The sequence below is a fragment of the Trachurus japonicus genome, chromosome 9 (assembly GCF_045865225.1).
Source record: "Trachurus japonicus isolate A0001 chromosome 9, Traja_1.0".
NCBI classification, from domain to species: Eukaryota; Metazoa; Chordata; class Actinopteri; order Carangiformes; family Carangidae; genus Trachurus; species Trachurus japonicus.
In genome coordinates this window covers 14,622,579-14,643,209 of record NC_140915.1, presented here as the reverse complement: position 1 = coordinate 14,643,209, position 20,631 = coordinate 14,622,579, and the positions used below count along the sequence as shown (strand labels likewise).

General features: G+C 41.1%; 2 protein-coding genes across 4 annotated transcripts in view; one reads left to right on the top strand and one right to left on the bottom strand.

Annotated features, from left to right (window-relative positions):
* Window positions 1-551: 551 nt before the first annotated feature.
* The window catches only part of pi4kab (phosphatidylinositol 4-kinase, catalytic, alpha b), a 29,289-nt gene continuing 9,209 nt past the window's right edge, over window positions 552-20,631 (top strand). Inside the window, exons 1-33 of one of the 3 annotated variants that reach the window (XM_085786097.1) lie at window positions 552-767; window positions 1,805-1,921; window positions 2,350-2,443; window positions 6,716-6,804; window positions 6,899-6,971; window positions 7,061-7,323; window positions 7,491-7,557; window positions 8,309-8,457; window positions 8,546-8,611; window positions 8,903-8,999; window positions 9,113-9,304; window positions 9,432-9,532; window positions 9,705-9,834; window positions 10,517-10,646; window positions 10,750-10,845; window positions 10,947-11,130; window positions 11,614-11,717; window positions 11,954-12,122; window positions 12,207-12,257; window positions 16,026-16,134; window positions 16,423-16,559; window positions 16,657-16,790; window positions 17,376-17,458; window positions 17,541-17,611; window positions 17,791-17,915; window positions 18,015-18,096; window positions 18,222-18,305; window positions 18,599-18,688; window positions 19,085-19,204; window positions 19,859-19,873; window positions 20,031-20,123; window positions 20,219-20,375; window positions 20,464-20,591. In XM_085786097.1, coding sequence (XP_085642223.1) covers window positions 669-767; window positions 1,805-1,921; window positions 2,350-2,443; window positions 6,716-6,804; window positions 6,899-6,971; window positions 7,061-7,323; window positions 7,491-7,557; window positions 8,309-8,457; window positions 8,546-8,611; window positions 8,903-8,999; window positions 9,113-9,304; window positions 9,432-9,532; window positions 9,705-9,834; window positions 10,517-10,646; window positions 10,750-10,845; window positions 10,947-11,130; window positions 11,614-11,717; window positions 11,954-12,122; window positions 12,207-12,257; window positions 16,026-16,134; window positions 16,423-16,559; window positions 16,657-16,790; window positions 17,376-17,458; window positions 17,541-17,611; window positions 17,791-17,915; window positions 18,015-18,096; window positions 18,222-18,305; window positions 18,599-18,688; window positions 19,085-19,204; window positions 19,859-19,873; window positions 20,031-20,123; window positions 20,219-20,375; window positions 20,464-20,591 — 3,699 coding nt within the window. In that variant the 5' untranslated portion in view covers window positions 552-668. Of the gene's footprint in view, window positions 768-1,804; window positions 1,922-2,349; window positions 2,444-6,715; window positions 6,805-6,898; window positions 6,972-7,060; window positions 7,324-7,490; window positions 7,558-8,308; window positions 8,458-8,545; window positions 8,612-8,902; window positions 9,000-9,112; window positions 9,305-9,431; window positions 9,533-9,704; window positions 9,835-10,516; window positions 10,647-10,749; window positions 10,846-10,946; window positions 11,131-11,613; window positions 11,718-11,953; window positions 12,123-12,206; window positions 12,258-16,025; window positions 16,135-16,422; window positions 16,560-16,656; window positions 16,791-17,375; window positions 17,459-17,540; window positions 17,612-17,790; window positions 17,916-18,014; window positions 18,097-18,221; window positions 18,306-18,598; window positions 18,689-19,084; window positions 19,205-19,858; window positions 19,874-20,009; window positions 20,124-20,218; window positions 20,376-20,463; window positions 20,592-20,631 lie in introns of all 3 variants that reach the window. The other 2 variants (XM_085786099.1, XM_085786100.1) reach the window with 2 other exon arrangements.
* Window positions 12,700-15,664, bottom strand: serpind1 (serpin peptidase inhibitor, clade D (heparin cofactor), member 1). Its single transcript, XM_085786101.1, has 7 exons — window positions 15,608-15,664; window positions 15,136-15,406; window positions 14,249-14,892; window positions 13,972-14,120; window positions 13,720-13,844; window positions 13,469-13,613; window positions 12,700-13,337 (listed from the first exon to the last, which is right to left on the bottom strand). The coding sequence occupies exons 2-7, from the start codon at window positions 15,396-15,398 to the stop codon at window positions 13,146-13,148; spliced, it is 1,518 nt and encodes a 505-aa protein (XP_085642227.1). The 5' UTR covers window positions 15,399-15,406; window positions 15,608-15,664; the 3' UTR covers window positions 12,700-13,145.

The window sequence follows — 20,631 nt, the reverse complement described above, 5'->3', positions numbered from 1 at the left end:
TGTTTTATTTTTTCATTAAATAATATCAGTATTTTATTTCAGAAATATTTGGTCTCTGCTCCATAAAGATTTTTTTTCATGTCTCGAAAATCTCCAATTTAGTGTATAAATTCCTTTTTATTTTTTATTTTATTTTGTACAATCCAATCCAATCAGTAATTTTCTCGTCATTTTAGATCCATTTACTGATGTCAATGTTAAAAAAAAAAGTCTATTTAAAGTTATTTGATAAAGCTGTCCATTAAAATGTGTGTACTCACATTCCTTTCCCACTGAACACAAATACAGTAATTAATCTCTCATTTTAATCTTTCTGGATTACATTTGATTCTTTTTTCCTTTTTTTTTTGAAGTGATTGTGATGCAGCAATACAACTGGAAGAAGAACCTCTGGCTTTATTCGTTGCAGATAGTATTTGTCGAAACAACCTTTGACAAAAAGGACTTTAACACAGCTCTACAATGCCTTGTGTACCTTTGGCGATAACAGTGTTTGGTCAAAGACAGAACCAGTAATGTAACTACTCCAAAGATACTCTCTGGCAACTCCGCGCTCTCGTCGTCATCGTGTTTGTCCCTGCTGTGTTGCCGTACTGCGGCGGTGCCAGCGCCAGCTGCTCGGCTGTTTCCTCTCCGTTGAATTTCGCTCGTTTGATGTCGGGGTAAACATGTCTGTAATGGGAGGTGGTACGAGGGGCTTTTATTTCAACACAGTCCTGTCGCTGGCCCGCTCCCTAGCCGCCCACCGTCCCGCACCAGTCGAAAAGGTGAGGAAGGAGAAAAACAAAGAGCTCCGGAGGGCTAATTTGTGTTAATTAGCTAACGTGAAGCAACAGTTATCGTTTCTTCAGGGTGTAGCAGCAGCTCCGCTTCCGGGGCTTATTTTGATTACTGACCAGACAGACAGAGCTAACATTTGTGAGGTGTGTGTGTGAGAACCTGTGTGATTGAATGATGAGAGTCAGTGGAGCTGGTTCTTATTGACAGTGTTTTATTTTTTTCCTCTCGGGAGTAGAAGTAGAAGAAGGGAGCAATGCAGGAGAAAGTGGCGTCGCAGCAGCAGCAGCAGCAGCAGTTTGTGTGGTGCTGCTGCCTGTTACTGCATCAGCCGAGCTCAGTGGTCAGGCTGGATCAGCACTGCAGTCAAACAGGTTTACAAAGTGAGGAGCGAGGAGATGGTTGTCTCACAACGGGCTCTGTTCACTGTGGCAGACAGTTACTAACCTGTTGCAAGGATTATAAAGTGGAAATTAAAGGGGTTTTTTTTTACGAGTACGGAAAGATCTGCGAGTTTTGACTTAGATAAATATTTAAATCTGGTAGAATTAAAACACAGTCATCAAAACACTTGACTCTGAGTATTGCTATTTTATGGATGATTCAGTGAAGGTGTAGGTTTATAGGTTTCATTGTGTCTTTTTGCAGGAAATGCCAGTTTTGAGGTATAGGTGGTTGTCTTGCATACCTTTACCATCACTGCAGCATAGTATGTTATGGTTTACACCATCATCATAACAATGTACAGTTGTTTCAATTCATATGCAATAGGAATAGTGACAAGTAGATACAGATAAGTAGAAAAAGTATTTACAAATAAAAAGAGACAGAATGTATGTATTTATGTATGTCTAGACCAATGTGCATAAATATAATACACCTGCAAAACCAAAAAACTGTTTTTTCAACTCAATACAGGAGCAATAATATACAGCTTTGTTGGGCAAATTGGTTTTGGATATAAGTTTATGTAAAAGATTTTAAATGATTATGTGTTTTTAGAAATGATCTTTTTGGACTCTTTCAGGTCCAGAAGTTACAATGTATGTGTCCACTGGAAGTCCGCGGTGTGTTCACCCTAGATGTGCGTCGCAGAAATGCTGTCATTGCACTGGCTGTGTTTCTGGTGGAGTCTGGTTTACAGGTGGGTGGTGGTCCAAAACAAGTCAACAAGTGGTGTGTGGGGACATTTTTATATATTTAGCAGTATGAGGTCACTTTTGTAACCATCCTTCCGCAGCACTGCGTATCACCGTGATAAGCTTATTTTCTCTACTCCCATAATCTGATTAAGATGGCGATTAAGCATGCAGCTGGCCATGTAAGCCTCTAACCTCATCACACCGAGATACCTTGTGAAAATCTGTAAAAATCTCATTATGTTGAGATGGTAGCTTCAAGTTTCAGCTTTTAAGTAATGTTTTGAATACTTTCTTGAGCCTGAATTGAATTGACTGTATTGGAACTAACAATACCTCATATTTCTGGTTTAGTCAAACAAAAACAAATATCTGTTCTTTGTGAGCAATCACTGTTGTTTGTGGTGTGTAATTATCTGTTTTTCTCTGGCAGCACAAAGACATACTTCTTTCCTACTTGCTGAGCCTATTGAAAGGGCTACCACGGGTCCAATGGATCGAAGAGAGCTCGGGAAAGAAAGGAAAGGGTAAGAACAATCCTCTTATAGTTGGCCCTTTTTTTGTTTTACAAAAGCCTCTACTTAACTCTACTTATAGTTATTCTTATTTGTTTTCCACACTACTGTATCAAAAAAAAAGGAGAGGTCACACGCACATCCGTACCAAAAACTTTGGGCAGGTGCTGAGCCAAAAATGCAAGACTTAAAACGAAAGAAAGAAAAAGGCTCGCACACCGCAGGGCTCCTAAATGCAGTCCATTTATTATCAGGAACGATGTAACGTTTCGAGCAAAAGCTCTTCGTCAGACATACAACATCCACATAGACGCCATCTTAAGTATCATGTGGTCGTCATGTGACAATTAGAAACCAGGAAGCAGATACCGGTACAAACACAGCATACAAAACGGCATCCACTAGTACTACAAAGTCCTGTTATATTCTAGTATTTTTAAAACATCAATATATATAAAAAAAATCCTGAGAAAAACACAAGCATGGGTACAGGAGCACACACACACACAAGTAAATATACTGTGTATTGTGCGTACACATGCGCCCATACCAATGAGAACACCATAGAAGTAAGTCATACCAGCCACAACGTAGAGATCTCATATCACATATCATGTTACACATAGCATACATAGTAGAAAATTGGATAGATAGTAGAAAAATATATCGAAAAAAAAAAAAAAAAAAAAATAAAAATCTAAGTGTATGAAAACACTAGTGCGAGAGACACACAGGGAAGCTACACTCAATAGGATATGCAAACAGTGATCAGGCATAAGTGCCGTCATGAAGTTGGCATATGCTACTGAGGCCACACCTGCGTGCTAAGGCACAATAATATAACACATTCAAGTACAAAGCAACACACAAATGACAAACTTGCTGGGCAATAATGTGTGACAAAATAACAATAATTATAGGAATGGACGAATGTCCATTTCTTCGTTCATGCCCTTGGGTGACATAGTGTCTAAAGTATAAATCCAGAAAAGTTCACGTCTGAGAAGCAATTTGTTGATATCACCTCCCCTCCTCGGTTGACATACTAGTTCTATACCAATGTAGCTCAGAGAAGCCACACTATGTTTCATTGGTTAAAGTGATTGGCTACAGGGCTCTTGGGATCAGAGTTTCTTATAGCACACCTATGTTCAGAAATTCTGTTTTTAAGGGGTCTAGATGTCTTACCAATATATGCAAAGCCCACAAAGGGCACTTAAGCATATATATAACGTTGTTAGTTTTGCAAGAAATTATACCCTTAATAGAAAACACTTTACCAGTGCGTGGATGATGAAAGATTTTGGTTTTACGTGTAAAGTTGCACTGTTGACAATTACCACACTTATAGTTACCTGCTTCCACAGGGGGAAGAAAGAAAACAGAGGCACGAGGAGGTGGAGGGCTAGGGTTATCCGCCCTGACCAGCATGTTTCTAAGGTTGGGGGGTCTTCTAAAGGCAACACGAGGGGGGTTTTCAAACCGTCCTCTCAGAGAAGGATCGGAGGAGACAATATGCCAATGTTTATGTATGATCGAGGACATATTCTTAGCAAGAGGTGAATAAGGAACAACACATGTAATTCTGTCATTAACAGTTTCAGTTCTAGTAGAAAAAAGACAGTCAGTTTGGGTTACATTAGAAAAGTGGTCGGAGGCCTGCGTCACCCATTCTTTTTTATACCCTCTTTGAAGGAATCTATTAGCAAGATGCTGCTTTTGTATGTTGAAATCAGAGTCTGAACTGCATATCCGACGGATGCGGTTCATCTGTGCAATGGGAGGGGTGATATGATTGTCCATGTAGCAGTGAATTCCTGTCAGTAGGTTTCCTGTAGAGTGAGGTGCTGAAACCTTTGTCGCTCTTAATGATAAGAATGTCCAAAAAATTCATTTTAAAAGGGTCGTGTGCCATAGTAAATTTCAAGTGTGTGTTCTGTGCATTTACAAAATTAAAAAAGTCTCTGAGTTTAGCTTCAGTTGAGGTCCAGATGAAAAAGACATCATCTATGTACCTTCTGTATGTAGAGATATACTGAAGGAACGGGTTACAGGAGGGATTCAGCACCACTAGTGGTGCTGAATCCCTGCACAGAACACACACTTGAAATTTACTATGGCACACGACCCTTTTAAAATGAATTTTTTGGACATTCTTATCATTAAGAGCGACAAAGGTTTCAGCACCTCACTCTACAGGAAACCTACTGACAGGAATTCACTGCTACATGGACAATCATATCACCCCTCCCCTTTGAAAAGGAGCCTGCCCATTGCACAGATGAACCGCATCCGTCGGATATGCAGTTCAGACTCTGATTTCAACATACAAAAGCAGCATCTTGCTAATAGATTCCTTCAAAGAGGGTATAAAAAAGAATGGGTGACGCAGGCCTCCGACCACTTTTCTAATGTAACCCAAACTGACTGTCTTTTTTCTACTAGAACTGAAACTGTTAATGACAGAATTACATGTGTTGTTCCTTATTCACCTCTTGCTAAGAATATGTCCTCGATCATACATAAACATTGGCATATTGTCTCCTCCGATCCTTCTCTGAGAGGACGGTTTGAAAACCCCCCTCGTGTTGCCTTTAGAAGACCCCCCAACCTTAGAAACATGCTGGTCAGGGCGGATAACCCTAGCCCTCCACCTCCTCGTGCCTCTGTTTCTTTTCTTCCCCCTGTGGAAGCAGGTAACTATAAGTGTGGTAATTGTCAACAGTGCAACTTTACACGTAAAACCAAAATCTTTCATCATCCACGCACTGGTAAAGTGTTTTCTATTAAGGGTATAATTTCTTGCAAAACTAACAACGTTATATATATGCTTAAGTGCCTTGTGGCTTGCATATATTGGTAAGACATCTAGACCCTTAAAAACAGAATTTCTGAACATAGGTGTGCTATAAGAAACTCTGATCCAAGAGCCCTGTAGCCAATCACTTTAACCAGATGAAACATAGTGTGGCTTCTCTGAGCTACATTGGTATAGAACTAGTATGTCAACCGAGGAGGGGAGGTGATATCAAACAAAAAATTGCTTCTCAGACGTGAACTTTTCTGGATTTATACTTTAGACACTATGTCACCCAAGGGCATGAACGAAGAAATGGACATTCGTCCATTCCTATAATTATTGTTATTTTGTCACACATTATTGCCCAGCAAGTTTGTCATTTGTGTGTTGCTTTGTACTTGAATGTGTTATATTATTGTGCCTTAGCACGCAGGTGTGGCCTCAGTAGCATATGCCAACTTCATGACGGCACTTATGCCTGATCACTGTTTGCATATCCTATTGAGTGTAGCTTCCCTGTGTGTCTCTCGCACTAGTGTTTTCATACACTTAGATTTTGATATATTTTTTTTTTCGATATATTTTTCTACTATCTATCCAATTTTCTACTATGTATGCTATGTGTAACATGATATGTGATATGAGATCTCTACGTTGTGGCTGGTATGACTTACTTCTATGGTGTTCTCATTGGTATGGGCGCATGTGTACGCACAATACACAGTATATTTACTTGTGTGTTTGTGTGCTCCTGTACCCATGCTTGTGTTTTTCTCAGGATTTTTTTTATATATATTGATGTTTTAAAAATACTAGAATATAACAGGACTTTGTAGTACTAGTGGATGCCGTTTTGTATGCTGTGTTTGTACCGGTATCTGCTTCCTGGTTTCTAATTGTCACATGACGACCACATGATACTTAAGATGGCGTCTATGTGGATGTTGTATGTCTGACGAAGAGCTTTTGCTCGAAACGTTACATCGTTCCTGATAATAAATGGACTGCATTTAGGAGCCCTGCGGTGTGCGAGCCTTTTTCTTTCTTTCGTTTTCCACACTACTGTAAATTGCCATTCAACAATAGTTTCCACATAATTATAGTAGCCAGATATGACTATGGAACAATATACTGTGTCTTACAGTTTATCCATTCCACTAGTTGATCCTATTTTTCCTATTAGTATTTACTATTTGTTTCCCATGTTATTTTTGGATGAATCTTTTTAAAGCCCTATTTCTTGCTACACACTCCTCACAGCACAGGTAGTTGGTCTTTAACTATTTATTCAGATTTCTTAATAGGACTAGGTGTTACAATCACTAATGATTCAGCTCGGTGCTTGTCTTGAGTGGGTTGAGAGATGTCCTCTGGGTTGCGTTGAGCTTGGCGATGACCACTTACTGATGTTTTCTCCAATGCAACACATCTTCACATTCAGTGTTTCAGCCATTTATATGTATTTGTCATTTTCTGTCCTTCAGAATTTCTCCCAGTTGCAGAAAATTTCAGCTTCTGTCTAGTGACCCTTCTGGCAGATGTGGCTCAGAGGGACCCAGACTCCCGACAAGAGGTCAGCTTAAAAAGTGCTGATAATATGTGATTCTTTGGTGCAAGTGCATGTGAGTTAAGTGCCAAGTCATTGTTTCTACTCTTTCCCCTCTTAGATCTTGAACACTATAATGGAGGTCATGCAGGCGTTACAGGATATGTGCCAAACACCTGATAATCACGACAGCGGTATGCATGCACACACAAAAACTCAACAAGATCCTGAACACTAGTCTGTCAAAATTAAAAAATCCTCATTTGTGCTCTCTTATCTCCAGTCTACTTGTGCAGATACATTGTCCCCAGCCTGCTCGGCATAACTCGGGCATTTGGCCGCTACAGCATCACTGACGAAGCGCTGTTGTCCAAGTTGTTCCCTAAAGATTCGCCCCAGGCTCGCTGTGTCACCGAGGAAACCGAGGGAGTGCGACGCAGGTCCTTCAACGACTTTCGTTCCATCATGCCCTCCTCACTGCTCACAGCGTGTCAGAGTGACACTCTGCGCAGACGCACAGGGACCAACCTGGATTCCTCTGCACAGGTGTGTGTCTGTGTATGTGTGTTCAGGACAATTGGGGATGACTGCATGGTTATAATATTCTCACAAGCTTTGTGGTTTTTATTTAACTAAAAAGAAATCTTAAAGAGACAGTGGTTTTATATCTAGTTAGTTGTTAAGTCAAAGTTCTGTGATGTGTTGCCTCATAGGTGTGTTCAGACCCAGGAGGCCACTCGCCCTGCTCTCCTACAACTCCTGGTCCACATTACTTTGAAGGTAAAACTCACAACTCTGCTGCATCAGCTGCTTTGTTTTGATTTGTGTTTGCCACCTTGAACATGAACATTTTCTCACCTCTTCACAGCTTATTATTGTCAGCAACCAGAATCATCTAACTACTTATTACTTGCTGCACCGTTATGTATCATTAATGAATGTTATCAAGCTCTAATAATACACAAATGCATACATACAATGAAGTTATTTTTATTCAGATGGGTTTTTTTGGCTCTTACTGTAGTAACACATTGTACTCATCCTATACTGTTATACCTTGTAATTACTTAGTAATCTTACCATGCGTGACAGAGCTGCTATGCTCCATCTCATGCTAACTGTGTTCTTTTTGGTGGTTCATTCATACATTTTCCTGTAACTTAATTGGTTTGCAGTCATGCAGTAAATAGTCAGCAGAGCTGTAAGCTTGATGCTAGCGACCAAACGTAAATTTATATAACTTCTGATTTAGATGTTTCCAGTTCACCTTCATTCGACATTGATAGCAAAATCAAGTTTCAGCTCATCCGAACATTACTGTTGTCATTAGTCAGCATTCTGCATCCATGATCAATAGTCATAAAGGAAGACATCCATTACAGAGACAAGATTAATTTTACCATTGGCAGTGTTCTCAGTGGGCTAAAGTACAGTCAGCAAGCCATTATTCTCATCATGTTATGCCATTATAATGCTACCCATACCTCCATGACGTGCTGCAGTTTGTCTCATCTGACCCCTCTCATTCCAGGTGCCTACCTCCCAGACAGCAGCGCAGTGGACCCTGACTACTATTTCTCCACAGTCAGCTCCAGTTTTTCAATGTCTCCCCTCTTTGTGGGGGAAGGAGAGAATGAGGTGGAAGTGCCTGTTGATCTTCTCAGACAGCTCCTTAGCATGGTACAGTAGCTCACATCCTGTTTATAGAGATGCTACATCCATTGTCTTTCATCCTGTGTTTGTATTTTAATTTATTGTCTGTTCACAGGTGAAGACATTTGTTTCTGACTCCTTTCTGAAAACTTTGAACACCACTATGACCGAAGTCACAGAGGTAACTATACTCCACAGTCACTGCCTGAACAAAACATTACAAAACTTAAAAGTAAAAGGGATAGTTCAACATTTTGGCCCATTGCCATAATCCCTATAGTTGCAAGCTATTTTTTAGAATGACGGAGCAGAGCCGCGAGCTGACTAAAAACGGGCTAAAAATAGCTTGCACCGACAATTAAATGGATTATGGCAATGGGCAAGTTTGCCAAAATGTTGAACTATTCCTTAAAATTGATGCCATTATCAGTGAAATAATTCTCTGTTACTTTCTCTTTTGTTTGTTGTTAAGTCTAATCCTGGAATCAACCTCTATTACAAAACCTTCAATGACACTCTCTATGTGTGTGTGTTCAAAATGCTGCGGGACACACTGTACTACATGAAAGGTAAAGTATCATTAAAAACAACAACTTTTTTATCATATATTAAAACTTCACAGTTTTGCATTTGTTGTATTTTGTGCTTTGCAACATTTTCATACTTGTCTCATGTTTCTAAGCTCTGCAGCCGGCCTTCGTACGGGAAGTGCACGACTTTGTGTTGGAGCAGTTTAGCAGCAGCCAATCAGAGCTGCAGCGGGTACTTCATGATGCGGCGGGGTTGACGGGGGAACAGAGCCCTCTCAAGCTTCGTTGCCAGGCCAACGCTGCGTGCGTGGACCTCATGGTGTGGGCTGTCAAAGATGAGCAAGGTAATCGATTGTCAGCAGCGAGAGAGAGCGGAGCGGTGTTTTCAGATGTTGTAATCACAGGGATACAGGTTGTGTATCTTTGCGCCCGACCGTTGTCTCACTTTTCCTTCATGATGTATTTTTTCAGGTGCAGAGAATTTGTGCACCAAACTGTCCGAGAAGCTGCAGTCGAAAACCTCGAGTAAAGTCATCATTGCTCATATGCCCCTGCTCATCTGTTGCCTGCAGGTAAAAATACCAAAAGGTTGAAAGAATATTGTGGTATTTGCTCAAAGAGAAGTGAAATGTCAGACAAAATACTAAATCATGGGATGAGAGTAGGTTAGATGTCTGGTTTTGAATTAGTATTTTCTATTATTAATTGGATGTTAATTTTCTCTCATTGTCCTCTCTGTCTTAGGGTCTGGGCCGACTGTGTGAGAGGTTTCCAGTAGTTGCTCACTCTGCTACGACCTCTCTCAGGGACTTCCTGGTGGTTCCTTCCCCCGTTCTTATAAAACTGTACAAGTATCACAGCCAATACAACACAGGTACAAATATACCGGCTACTTCTTAGAGGGCTGAGATTCTACACTCCCATATTTATCAGTGTGCATGATGTTGTTCTGAAATACTGCATGTCTCATGGTAAAGATTAAGGAGTTCAGTGTTTGACCCTTATGGCAGCACAAGTTCCTACAATTCAATTGCAACTACTCTTTAAAAACAGATTGGAGCTTAGCTTGAAACTGGTTATAAAATGGATTCAATATTTAATGAATCAAAATTGATGAATTCCCATGTGCATAAAAACAGAGGATTTCCTAAAGATTAAAATTAATTTACAATACGTCCCACAGGACTAGTTGTACAGCACAAACAATCAGAGCCAGCAGAAAATGGGACAAGATGATGCGTCAATAACGTTGTCTTTGTCACATCCAGCTCTCATCTATCATTGATCTTAACACAGTGTTCATTGATGAGCAGCTGCAGATACACACAACTGGAAAAACAATTCAGGGCACTGGTGTTTTATGTGCTACAGTGTACTGCCTCATAGATCAGATGATGATCTGTTAGATTATAAAAGATAGTACCGGTATGTTGTTTAGATCTAGCACTACACTACATCCCTTTTCTTTTCTATGCAGGATTATGTTTTGTATTTTTTAAACGCTTGTGTTTGTGTTGATTGTTCTATGTCTCTGATGTTATCATTCTATTTTTAAGGCACGGGTGAAATTCGGATAAATGTGACTAATGAGCATTCCCAGTCCACGTTCAACCTCCTGTCAAACAGAAAAGACCAGCCATCCATGTATGAGCAGCTCAGAGACATCTCCATTGACAACATCTGCAGGTAAGACTCAAACCTGGCGCCTGGTGCAGCACTGTTCAGAGGTTTCTCCTATCTAATTTTTTTTTAAATTTAAATTTTTTTTAAATCTTTGTGTGTCTCTCAGATGTCTGAAAGCTGGTCTCACCATGGACCAAGTCATAGTGGAAGCTTTTCTGGCCAGTCTGTCCAATCGTCTTTACATTTCACAAGAGAACGACAAGTAAGCAACATTTTCAATGAGGAAAAAAACAACTTTGTATTTTGTTGTCAAAATATTTTGGTGAGCTGCTACTCTAAAAATAAATCATATTGTTCTGTTAGGGATGCCCATCTCATCCCAGATCACACTATTCGGGCTCTGGGCCACATTGCGGTGGCTCTGAGAGACACTCCTAAAGTCATGGAGCACATCCTACAAATCCTTCAACAAAAGTTCTGCCAGCCTCCATCACAGCTGGATGTACTCATCATCGACCAGCTGGGCTGCATGGTGATTACAGGAAATGTAAGTATCATCGCTCACACTTACAGCATCTCGCTTCCAATCTCTTATGTACTGAGGGGACTTGGGACTTGAAGGGAGTGAATAACCCACAGGGGATTATTCAGAAACTAGTAATTATTGTTGCTTAATAAATAGGAGCAAAGTAGCCCCTTTTCTTAACCCAGAGGGGCTGACAAGGTGTAATTACAAGCCTGCTGGCTCCTGGTTTGCTTGCTCAATACGCTGTATTAAGTGTAGACTCCATTATTCCAGTTGATACACAATGGGGTGTTTTTGACAGCCAGCCTACCCAGAGAACAAGAGGCCACAATTAACAAAGGACTGGAAATGGATCTCACCTTATGTAGCAGATACAGATCACTTACAAAATGCTTTGCTCCATCCAGATACAGACTGGAATTTTAATGGTATTTTTGACTTATAGATAAAGAAATCAAATGGTAAAAAAAGAAAGTGCATTTTATCTTTCCTGTCATCCTGCAGCAATACATCTATCAGGAGGTGTGGAACCTGTTCCAGCAGATCAGCGTGAAGGCCAGTTCAGTGGTCTACTCAGCGACTAAAGACTACAGAGATCATGGCTACAGGTCAGCATCGGCTCGTACCCCGGCCAGAGTTAATTAACAGTTGCACCGGGGGGAATGCTCTGGGTGAAAAGGAGAAAACTATTTAGTGTTAATAATTGTTCTTTACCATTAGTAGACTGTAACATTAGTGTGTATTTCCCTGGTTTGTGTAAAACATCTGCACCAAATGCCACTTATCGGTCTTTGTGTACATTTGTTTCTACACGGACTATAACGGGTTATCTTTCCCCTCCAAGGCACTGTTCCCTGGCAGTGATAAACGCTCTGGCCAACATCGCAGCCAACCTGCAGGGGGAGCAGCTGGTGGATGAACTGATGGTGAACCTTTTAGAGCTGTTTGTCCAACTGGGCCTGGAGGGAAAGAGAGCCAGCGAGAGGGCCTCGGACAAGGGGCCAGCCCTCAAGGTACGTGCCTACATGCACAAACAATTAAACACCACAGGAAACAGCCATGTTGATAAAATGATAATGGCTTCTTATCTCTCGTAGGCATCAAGTAGTGCTGGAAACCTTGGAGTCCTCATTCCAGTGATTGCTGTGGTGAGTAACGTGATGGCTGTGTAATCTGTTTTAGAGCCACTTCCAAGTCATTTTCTGCAAGACTTATTGTTAAAACACCCATGCACAGCGCTCTTACATGATCTACATGAGTTGAGTTGATGAGTTCTTACAGATGTTAGTTACCTTTTAACTCTTTGAACAAATATTTACCCCGTCAGCTGCAGTACAAATATCGGAGCCACCAGTTCACTGAAGATTTTTTTTTTTCTAACGGGGTCAATTTCAAACCAGCTCAGTAATACAACAACTCAATATGAACTATGTATATTGACCAATAGTTAGAGCCATGCAAAAATGGAGCACCAGGTAGCAGTGTTTTCTTCCTTGTTTTTTGTAATAACTTAGTAATTAGATAACAAGGTATAATTTCTTATACCTTGTATTTCATTTCTTTAAAAAAACCAAAAAAAAAAAAACAATGTAATGTAACCAGTTAAAGTTTATTCACAGAAATCCCCGTCTATTGCACCAGTGTTATTTTGTTATTTTGTTATCCCCTTTCTTGTGGTATTCATCTATGGCAGTTCAGCAGTTAATACACTAAAGCTTGAAGTTAATGGCAGTTATGTAATGCCATGTTTTTGAGCACTCTCCTCCACTATCCTCATTGCAAAAGATAGAACAGTAACTGATCGATAGCGGGCTTTCATCGAGTCACTCGGACAATCTCAGCACTTTGAACAATATGAAAGAGAAGTTTAAATGTACAGTAAGAGACTATAAGTACAAATAAAGGCTCATTACTTGTTACATTTAACATATTACAAAACACCTCAGCTATTAATATCAGTAACATATCTGAGGATCATTCAGATGTTTAGTTTTCTGACCAAAGTTTTAGCTCTAGTTGTGGCTGTTTGTTCAAGTTTAGCTCTGTGAGGGATTGACCACGCGGCCCATGAACACCAGGCAGTCCGTGCGGTGCTCGTAGATCAGGAAGAGGAAGGGATGGTCCACGGTGAAGCGAATCTGGGAGGAGAGGGGCATGAAGCCCACTTGGGTCAGAGCAGCAGCCTCTGTCCCCTCCTCGTTCACGGTGATGGTTCCCTGGTGCTTCAGCTGCACAAGGAGAGATAGATCAGAAGGTTTTGTTTTTGAAATAGTTAGTAGAGATTATTGATTGTAGTTGAGAAACTGTCCCCAGTGATTTAGTTTGGTTAAAAGCCCCCCAATGATTCAGTCTTACTCACCCAGTTCATGGAAACCTTTTCAGAGGTCATTCCAGAGAAATCTCCACTGTCCTGGAACAAATCAGTGAGGCCCATCTCCTTCAAGTTTTCAATCAGGTCGTAGTTCTGCTCCAGTTTAAACCGAGGTAACACAACCTCACGAGTCCTGAAGGGAAAAGTTTCCACATTGTATCGCCCTTAAATATCAACCAGGGCAAAACCACAACGTTGTACTGTATATTATTATTATTCACAGTAAGAACGCTGCTGACCTGTTTGTCATATTTTTGAGCCACTTGTTGACGACGGTGGGGGAGATCTCCTGCTCCAAGGTCCTCATGCCAGTGATCTTCCTCGGCAATGCGATGAGCATGCTGATGTTTCCTGTGTATGGGAGCTAAAAAATGATTCAACCATTATTTACATAGCATGTCGCATGTTTGTCAAGAATTTTCTCATTGAAGAAGCTTTGCCACTCTTCGGACATTAAGGTTAAAACTTCAAATCATTCTGAGGTCACCTACCTGAAGGATGTCACACTCTAGTTCGTGGTCGGCAGCAGCCAGATAGTTTCCCTTATTCGTCATCATCGGCACACGTACATTAGTCTTTTCGTTGATTCTAAAGTTGCGATAGTGAGTCATTTCTTTGGGGAATTTCTGCTCCCATGTACCTGTTTATCAAACAAATAAGGCCAAAGAGTCATATATTTATTCAGTGAGTCAAATAACCCAAAGCAGAGAAGTGTGCTGCTGCAGTTTTACTATCCTCTGAGAACAACATGTCTTTATTTTCACTCACCTTTGAAGTACAGGTAGTTGAGCAACATCAGGACCATGTTTGGGTCCACGCTCTTGAGCGGTTCCCTGATCAGCCCCTTGGTCAGCTTTAAGATGCGCCGGTTGGCCTTGTTCAGAAAAGCAGGGTCCCTGAAATCCACCGACTGCGGCTCTGCGAAATAATAAGCCTTCGTCTCTGTGCGGAAAGTGTCCTTCACCGAGACGTCCTTCTTCACGTAGACGTCGTTCACAGAGCGGAGCGTGTAGCCAAAGTTCCTCCTGAAGAGCCTGTGGGTCAGCTTCCTGAAGAGCTTGTGCACCGTGGAGTTGTCGTAGTGGTGGCTGGCGTTGACAAACTCGGCGAATCCCAGAACTTTGTAGAGCTGCTCGTGGGTTTCCGGTCCTGCCCCTAAAGACATCATCCCCATAGCGATGGAGATGCCAGCAGGCGCCAGCAGGATGTTGTCGCTCTGGTTGACGGCGTTGCGAAGGCTTCGGTAGAGGTTGAAACCAAAGAGGGCGTTGATGGAGTTGAGGCGCTGAAGGCGAGTGCGACCGTGGAACAGCCGGAGGAGTCTGGCTCGGCGAATCTTTGGGTCGGAGGGTTCGGCAAAGATGTCGATGTCCGGGGCTGGTGTGGCGATCTCATCTATCTCATCCCCTTCACTGAAAATGAATCATCCATACATTTAAAAGCTGAATCACTCTTAAGTTGTTTTGGTATATAGTACAGTCAAATGATAGCAATAAAACAATAAAAATGTCTCAGACACAAGTGTTTGAATGTTAAAAACAGGATGTCTCAGGTCTTCCATATGAAATAAAGTTGTAGTTCATTGATAAATCTTCTCTCAATTTTAAATTTCTAAAGTAATCTACCAGACGGCTAAAAACAAACATTCAACTTACATGTAGTCGTCGCTGCCTAAAGCCAGTATCTTGTCAAAATCAATATAATCTTCATCATCAAAACCATCAAAAATTAAGTCATTGGTGACGGTGTTTTCTTTGTGGAACTCCAAGGGAATGGCGTCGACATCCACCGACCCATCTGGTTCAAAGCCTCTGGGATCCGGTTTGGGTTCAGTGAAGTGAGAGTCGAGATCTTTGATCCCAGCCAGGGATGGACTGACCAGCAGACAGGCCGCAGCGATGATGGCGATGACCCACATCCTGAAGACTGAAGCAGAAGGAATTTAGTGTGACATTATAGTTTCTACCTAGTTTTCAACCAGCCATGAGCGGATTTGATTCAAGTACTTTTTTTTTTTACCAAAGTTGTAGGAATTAAATCATTTTGTCTTCACCGGCTAAATTATCAAAACAGTTTATGTGAATCTCCTTTAAATTAAATTCAGTCTTAGTCAGAAAAATGTCTTACCGTTGCTGTGTGCTGGTGGGAAGTGTTGTCCGGCTGCTGTTTTGTAGGACGAAGAGCAAAGAATTGAATACAAAACTGAACTTTGATGTGGGCTCCTCCTGAACAAATAGACCAGATCAAACAGACCAAAAAGTGCTGTGACTGACTAAAATGTTTAACTCTTCACAATTCAACTGTTGAGGACATTCAATTAACTCTTAAAGGGCCAGTAGTCTGCTGAGAGATATGATTTGCATTTGCTTGTTTATATTATTTATGTTATGCCTTTATTTAATTAGGGTGCTGAAAGTCCAAAAAATATTTTTGCTTCGTGTTTGAGAGAATTTCTATTTCACCTTTTTAGAGCTGTTTCAACGAAATGTGTCACTTGTCGTTTTTAATTTTCCCGTCTCTCCTTTTTTTTTTTTTAAACTTAAAGTTGACCAGGCGACTTCCGCCAATCAAAGAAGCCAAGCCCCGCCTCCAGAAGCTGTTCAGGGACTTCTGGTTGTACTCTGTGGTCATGGGTTTTGCTGTAGAGGGATCAGGTGAGCAGGGAATCAACAGTTCATGTAGAAATTTTCCCAGAGTCCCAGATTTTTGTTTCGTACGTTAGAAACCAAATTACATGGTGTCTTGAATCTGTGATGTGTGTGTGTGTGTGGGTCCAAACTCATAATCATCATCAACTAATTTGTTGGTTCTGGATCCTATTTTCTCTGACTTAATTTGCCCATTTACAAAAACAACATTTGCAATAATCTGAATGTATCTTTCAGTAGTTGTGATTATTTATGATTTCGTCCATGTGGAAATTTCTTATTTTGTTCTTTCAGGGCTGTGGCCAGAGGAGTGGTATGAAGGTGTGTGTGAGATCGCCACCAAGTCTCCTCTTCTCACCTTCCCCAGTGGAGAACCTCTCCGCTCTGAACTGCAGTACAACTCGGCTCTAAAAAACGACACAGTGACACCGGTACAATGTTCAAAACCTAGATTTTGTTTCTTGCGCTGAGGTCGTCAAGAGATTTCAGTCAGAACTAATATTTAGGTGGTTCATTTCTGTCCTCCAGGCGGAGTTGAGCGAGCTGCGGGCAACCATCAGCAACCTCCTCGACCCATCTCCTGAAGGATCTGCTCTCATTAACAAGCTAGACTTTGCCATGTCCACATACCTGCTCTCAGTCTACAGATTAGAATACATGAGGTTGTCTTGCATTTACTCTTCTTTGTCTCTACTGGTATTATATCTTAAAGGATATGTTCACAGTTTTTCATGTCTTAATGCAGGAAAGGGTTTTCTTCCTGAAATGATTCCTTCTGTTCGCACAGACCATGAAGAGAAATGTTTCTAACAAAATTCAATGTAAGTGATGGGGGATCATAATTGACAAAGGTTGTTTTATGGAGAAAAGCATGGTCCAAGGTTGCAACTTTTTTGGTACCAGAATGACTCGTTTTGACAGTACTCCTCTTGGTGAAGCCAAAAAGTTCCAACAAAAAAGACTGAAAGTTTGGTGGATAGCCACTTGAGTTAACTAGAGTGTTGAAGCCTCATATTGGCCTCAGATTAAGTCTGGAATATATTTTTGGACACAATGAGGACTGTAGATTTTGTCCCCCATCGCTTACATTGAAATTGTTTTAAGAAGGGATTCAGTGAAGCATGTTTCAGTGTACACGTAGGCCTGACTATTGTTTTAGGGTAAACTTGAAAAAAAGGCAAATAAAGTGAGGTCTCTTTCTCTTTATAAACTTTATAATATCTCTCTTTCCTTTTTCACACCTGCAGGATGCTGCGATCTAATGATTCGGACAGTTTCCAGGTCATGTTTCGATACTTTGAAGACAAAGCCATCCAGAAAGACAAATCTGGTGAGGGCTTGATCTATCTGTGTTATCTGTCTTATCTTATCTATGTAATTCCTTTTCTTAAATTCCCCTTTTATCTTCGCAGGCATGATGCAGTGCATTATTTGTGTTGGAGATAAGGTTTTTGATGTCTTCCTCCAGATGATGGCTGAGAAGGTAGGTAGCATGGTTTCTCTTGAGAAAGTGTGTCCAAGCAAATTTCCATCAGTATGATAAATAGTAATGTTGTGAAAGCTTGTATAAATTAAATTCAACCTTTATTCCCATACTGTACAGCAGCCTACCCATGGTTTTGTTCTTCCTCTGTGTGAAAACTGTATTTCTGATGTTCGTAGCCAAAGACCAAAGAGCATGAAGAGGAATTAGAGCGACATGCCCAGTTCTTGCTGATCAACTTTAACCACACACACAAGAGGATCCGCAGAGTGGCAGACAAATACCTTTCTGGTTTGGCTGAGACGTGAGTAGTACTAATTATTCGGTCACCTTGTTTGCCTCCCATTTTTTTTCTCCATCACTTTACAGATGTGTTTTTTCATGTCACATTACATGCAACCAGATTCCCCCATCTGCTCTGGAGTGGCCGTGTGTTGAAGACCATGCTGGATATCCTGCAGACTCTCTCTCTGTCACTAAGTGCTGTAAGTATCAGAGAGAGTGAACCAGTGTGCAGTGCCAGATTGTTGGTTTGAATCCCTGAAAAGGGAGTAAGTGCAATGAGAAGCTTCAAGTTTGACGAATGCTTTTTTTTTTCTTTTTCATTCAGGACATTCACAAGGATCAGCCATACTATGACATTCCAGACACCCCATACAGGATCACTGTTCCTGACACATATGAAGCCCGAGAGGTGAGTTTGCATTATTGTTACACTCGTGACCACTAGGGGGCAGCACAGTATTGATAAACTATTCTAAACAGTAGTGATCTTTGTTTCGTCTGACCTTTGTGGAATCGATTTGTCGGGTAAAGCAAACTGGTTGATTTAAATTAAACTTATTATAAAGTAGTATTAACATTTGACATCACAAAAGAATTCAGCATTTTGCACAAGGATGTATTTAATCGAAATGTAATGCCCACCAGTGACTCTGTGCATCAAGTAATGTTGTATCTTTATTTTTTTTATTCATCTCCTCTCAGAGCATAGTAAAGGACTTTGCTGCTCGCTGTGGTGAGATCCTGAAAGAGGCAATGAAATGGGCCCCTTCAGTCACAAAGTCCCACCTACAGGTCAGTTTCTTTACCTTTATGTTTAGTGGAGCACTGACACAGATTTATTTAAAATTGAGTATTTGATGTAAAATCACAATTAGGTTGCACTTGGGAAAAGTTCAGATATCCACTTTCTGAATATTTATTTGATGTTGGCTGTGCTGCTAGTTTATGCAACACTCAGAAATTGTGTTCTGAGATCCCTGATTGGTTAAGTAAAAACAGTGCAATTCAATGTTTCTATGGGAATTAAAGGGATAGTTCAACATTTTGGCAAATTGGCCCATTGCCAATAGCGATTATGGCAATGGGCCAATTTGCCAAAATGTTGAACTATCCCTTTAAACATATTTTGACTTCCCACCTCTGTTGTTTTGTGATTGTCTTTCCTTCTCCCCCTCTCTCCCTTTGCAGGAGTACCTGAACAAGCATCAGAACTGGGTGTCAGGACTGTCCCAGCATACTGGCCTCGCCATGGCCACAGAGAGCATACTGCACTTTGCTGGCTACAACAGACAGAGCACTACACTAGGCGTAAGTCACAGACACACATGTGGGCATCCATATGTGTTTGCGTACAAAAACCCTTTCTGATCATCAATGTTATCATCTTGTAGATCTCACATTTACCCCAGAATATACTAACTAGGGGAACCAATGGCCTCACAGGCTCAATGATTTGATGCTTATTAACATTTGTCCAACATTAATTGCTTTTTAACATGAGGTTTGTGCTGTTTAGCTGCTTTGTCAAGGCCTTTGTGGTTTTGTTAGCACTGACCAGAAATGTCTTGTATCCTTTGTGCACATACATGTGTTTTATTGTGTTTTATTTCATTATATTCTGTAGTGCTGTAAACATCGGGACTCTTTTTGTCCAGCTGTTTACAGTATTGTACGTCCATGCGTGCATGCTAACTGGTCTGTGTGACATTATTTTGCTTGCTCTGCATTTATTATGTGTTCTTCGGCTTGCATTCGGCTATATCTGTCTTTTCATTTGCTTCATTTGTTGTATTTTGTCTTTATTAAACTGCACCGATCTACCTACCTGGTTGCTTGGCTGGTTTACGGATTTGCTGGTTACCTGGTTACTTACCTGCAATGGACGGGTGGGGTGGTTGGCTGGTTGCCCATTTGGCTAACTGGTTTTGCTGGTGCTGCCCTCCACCATGTGGCCAACCATAGGCTGCTTTCCCACAGGTTGGTCTGAATACTAAAATACAGAGACAGGACTCAGGCATGATGATAGCTCCCAGTTTATCCAGAAGTGTTACAGTACAGCTGCGTGTCTTACTTTTCTAGCTTATGACTCGGTGGATCTTCGCAAATCTTAAACTGTTTTTATTTTTTTAATCAGACCACTCAGCTGACAGAGAGACCAGCATGTGTGAAGAAGGACTACTCCAACTTCATGGCCTCACTCAACCTGCGCAACCGCTACACAGGAGAGGTGTCACAATCTTATAAATATAAAGACAACACGACTTTCTGAGTCTCTCTCTTCACGCCGTCTGATTCATACCGGTGTGTTTATGTGTTATTTAGGTGGCTGGTATGATCCAGTTCTCCGAGGCGACTCACAGCCAGTCAGACCTGAACAAGCTGATGGTCCTCCAGATGACCCGAGCTCTGGACAGAAAAGACCCAGAGGCCTTCACCCAGGCCATGTTCAAGATGGCTGCCCTGCTCATAACTACTAAAAGTCAGCAGCTTCCTTCCGCACATGATTTTATGCACTGAATATACTTAGTTTTATTTATATTTATCTTTCTCTATATTCTTTCTTTCAGACTGTGATCCTCAGCTCCTGCATCATCTGTGTTGGTCTCCCCTGAAGATGTTTACAGAACATGGGATGGAAACTGCCATCGCCTGCTGGGAATGGCTCCTGGCTGCACACAACGGAGTGGAAGTGCCAGTATGTGCATTTATCAAGTGCTGTGAACAATCTGTTAAAT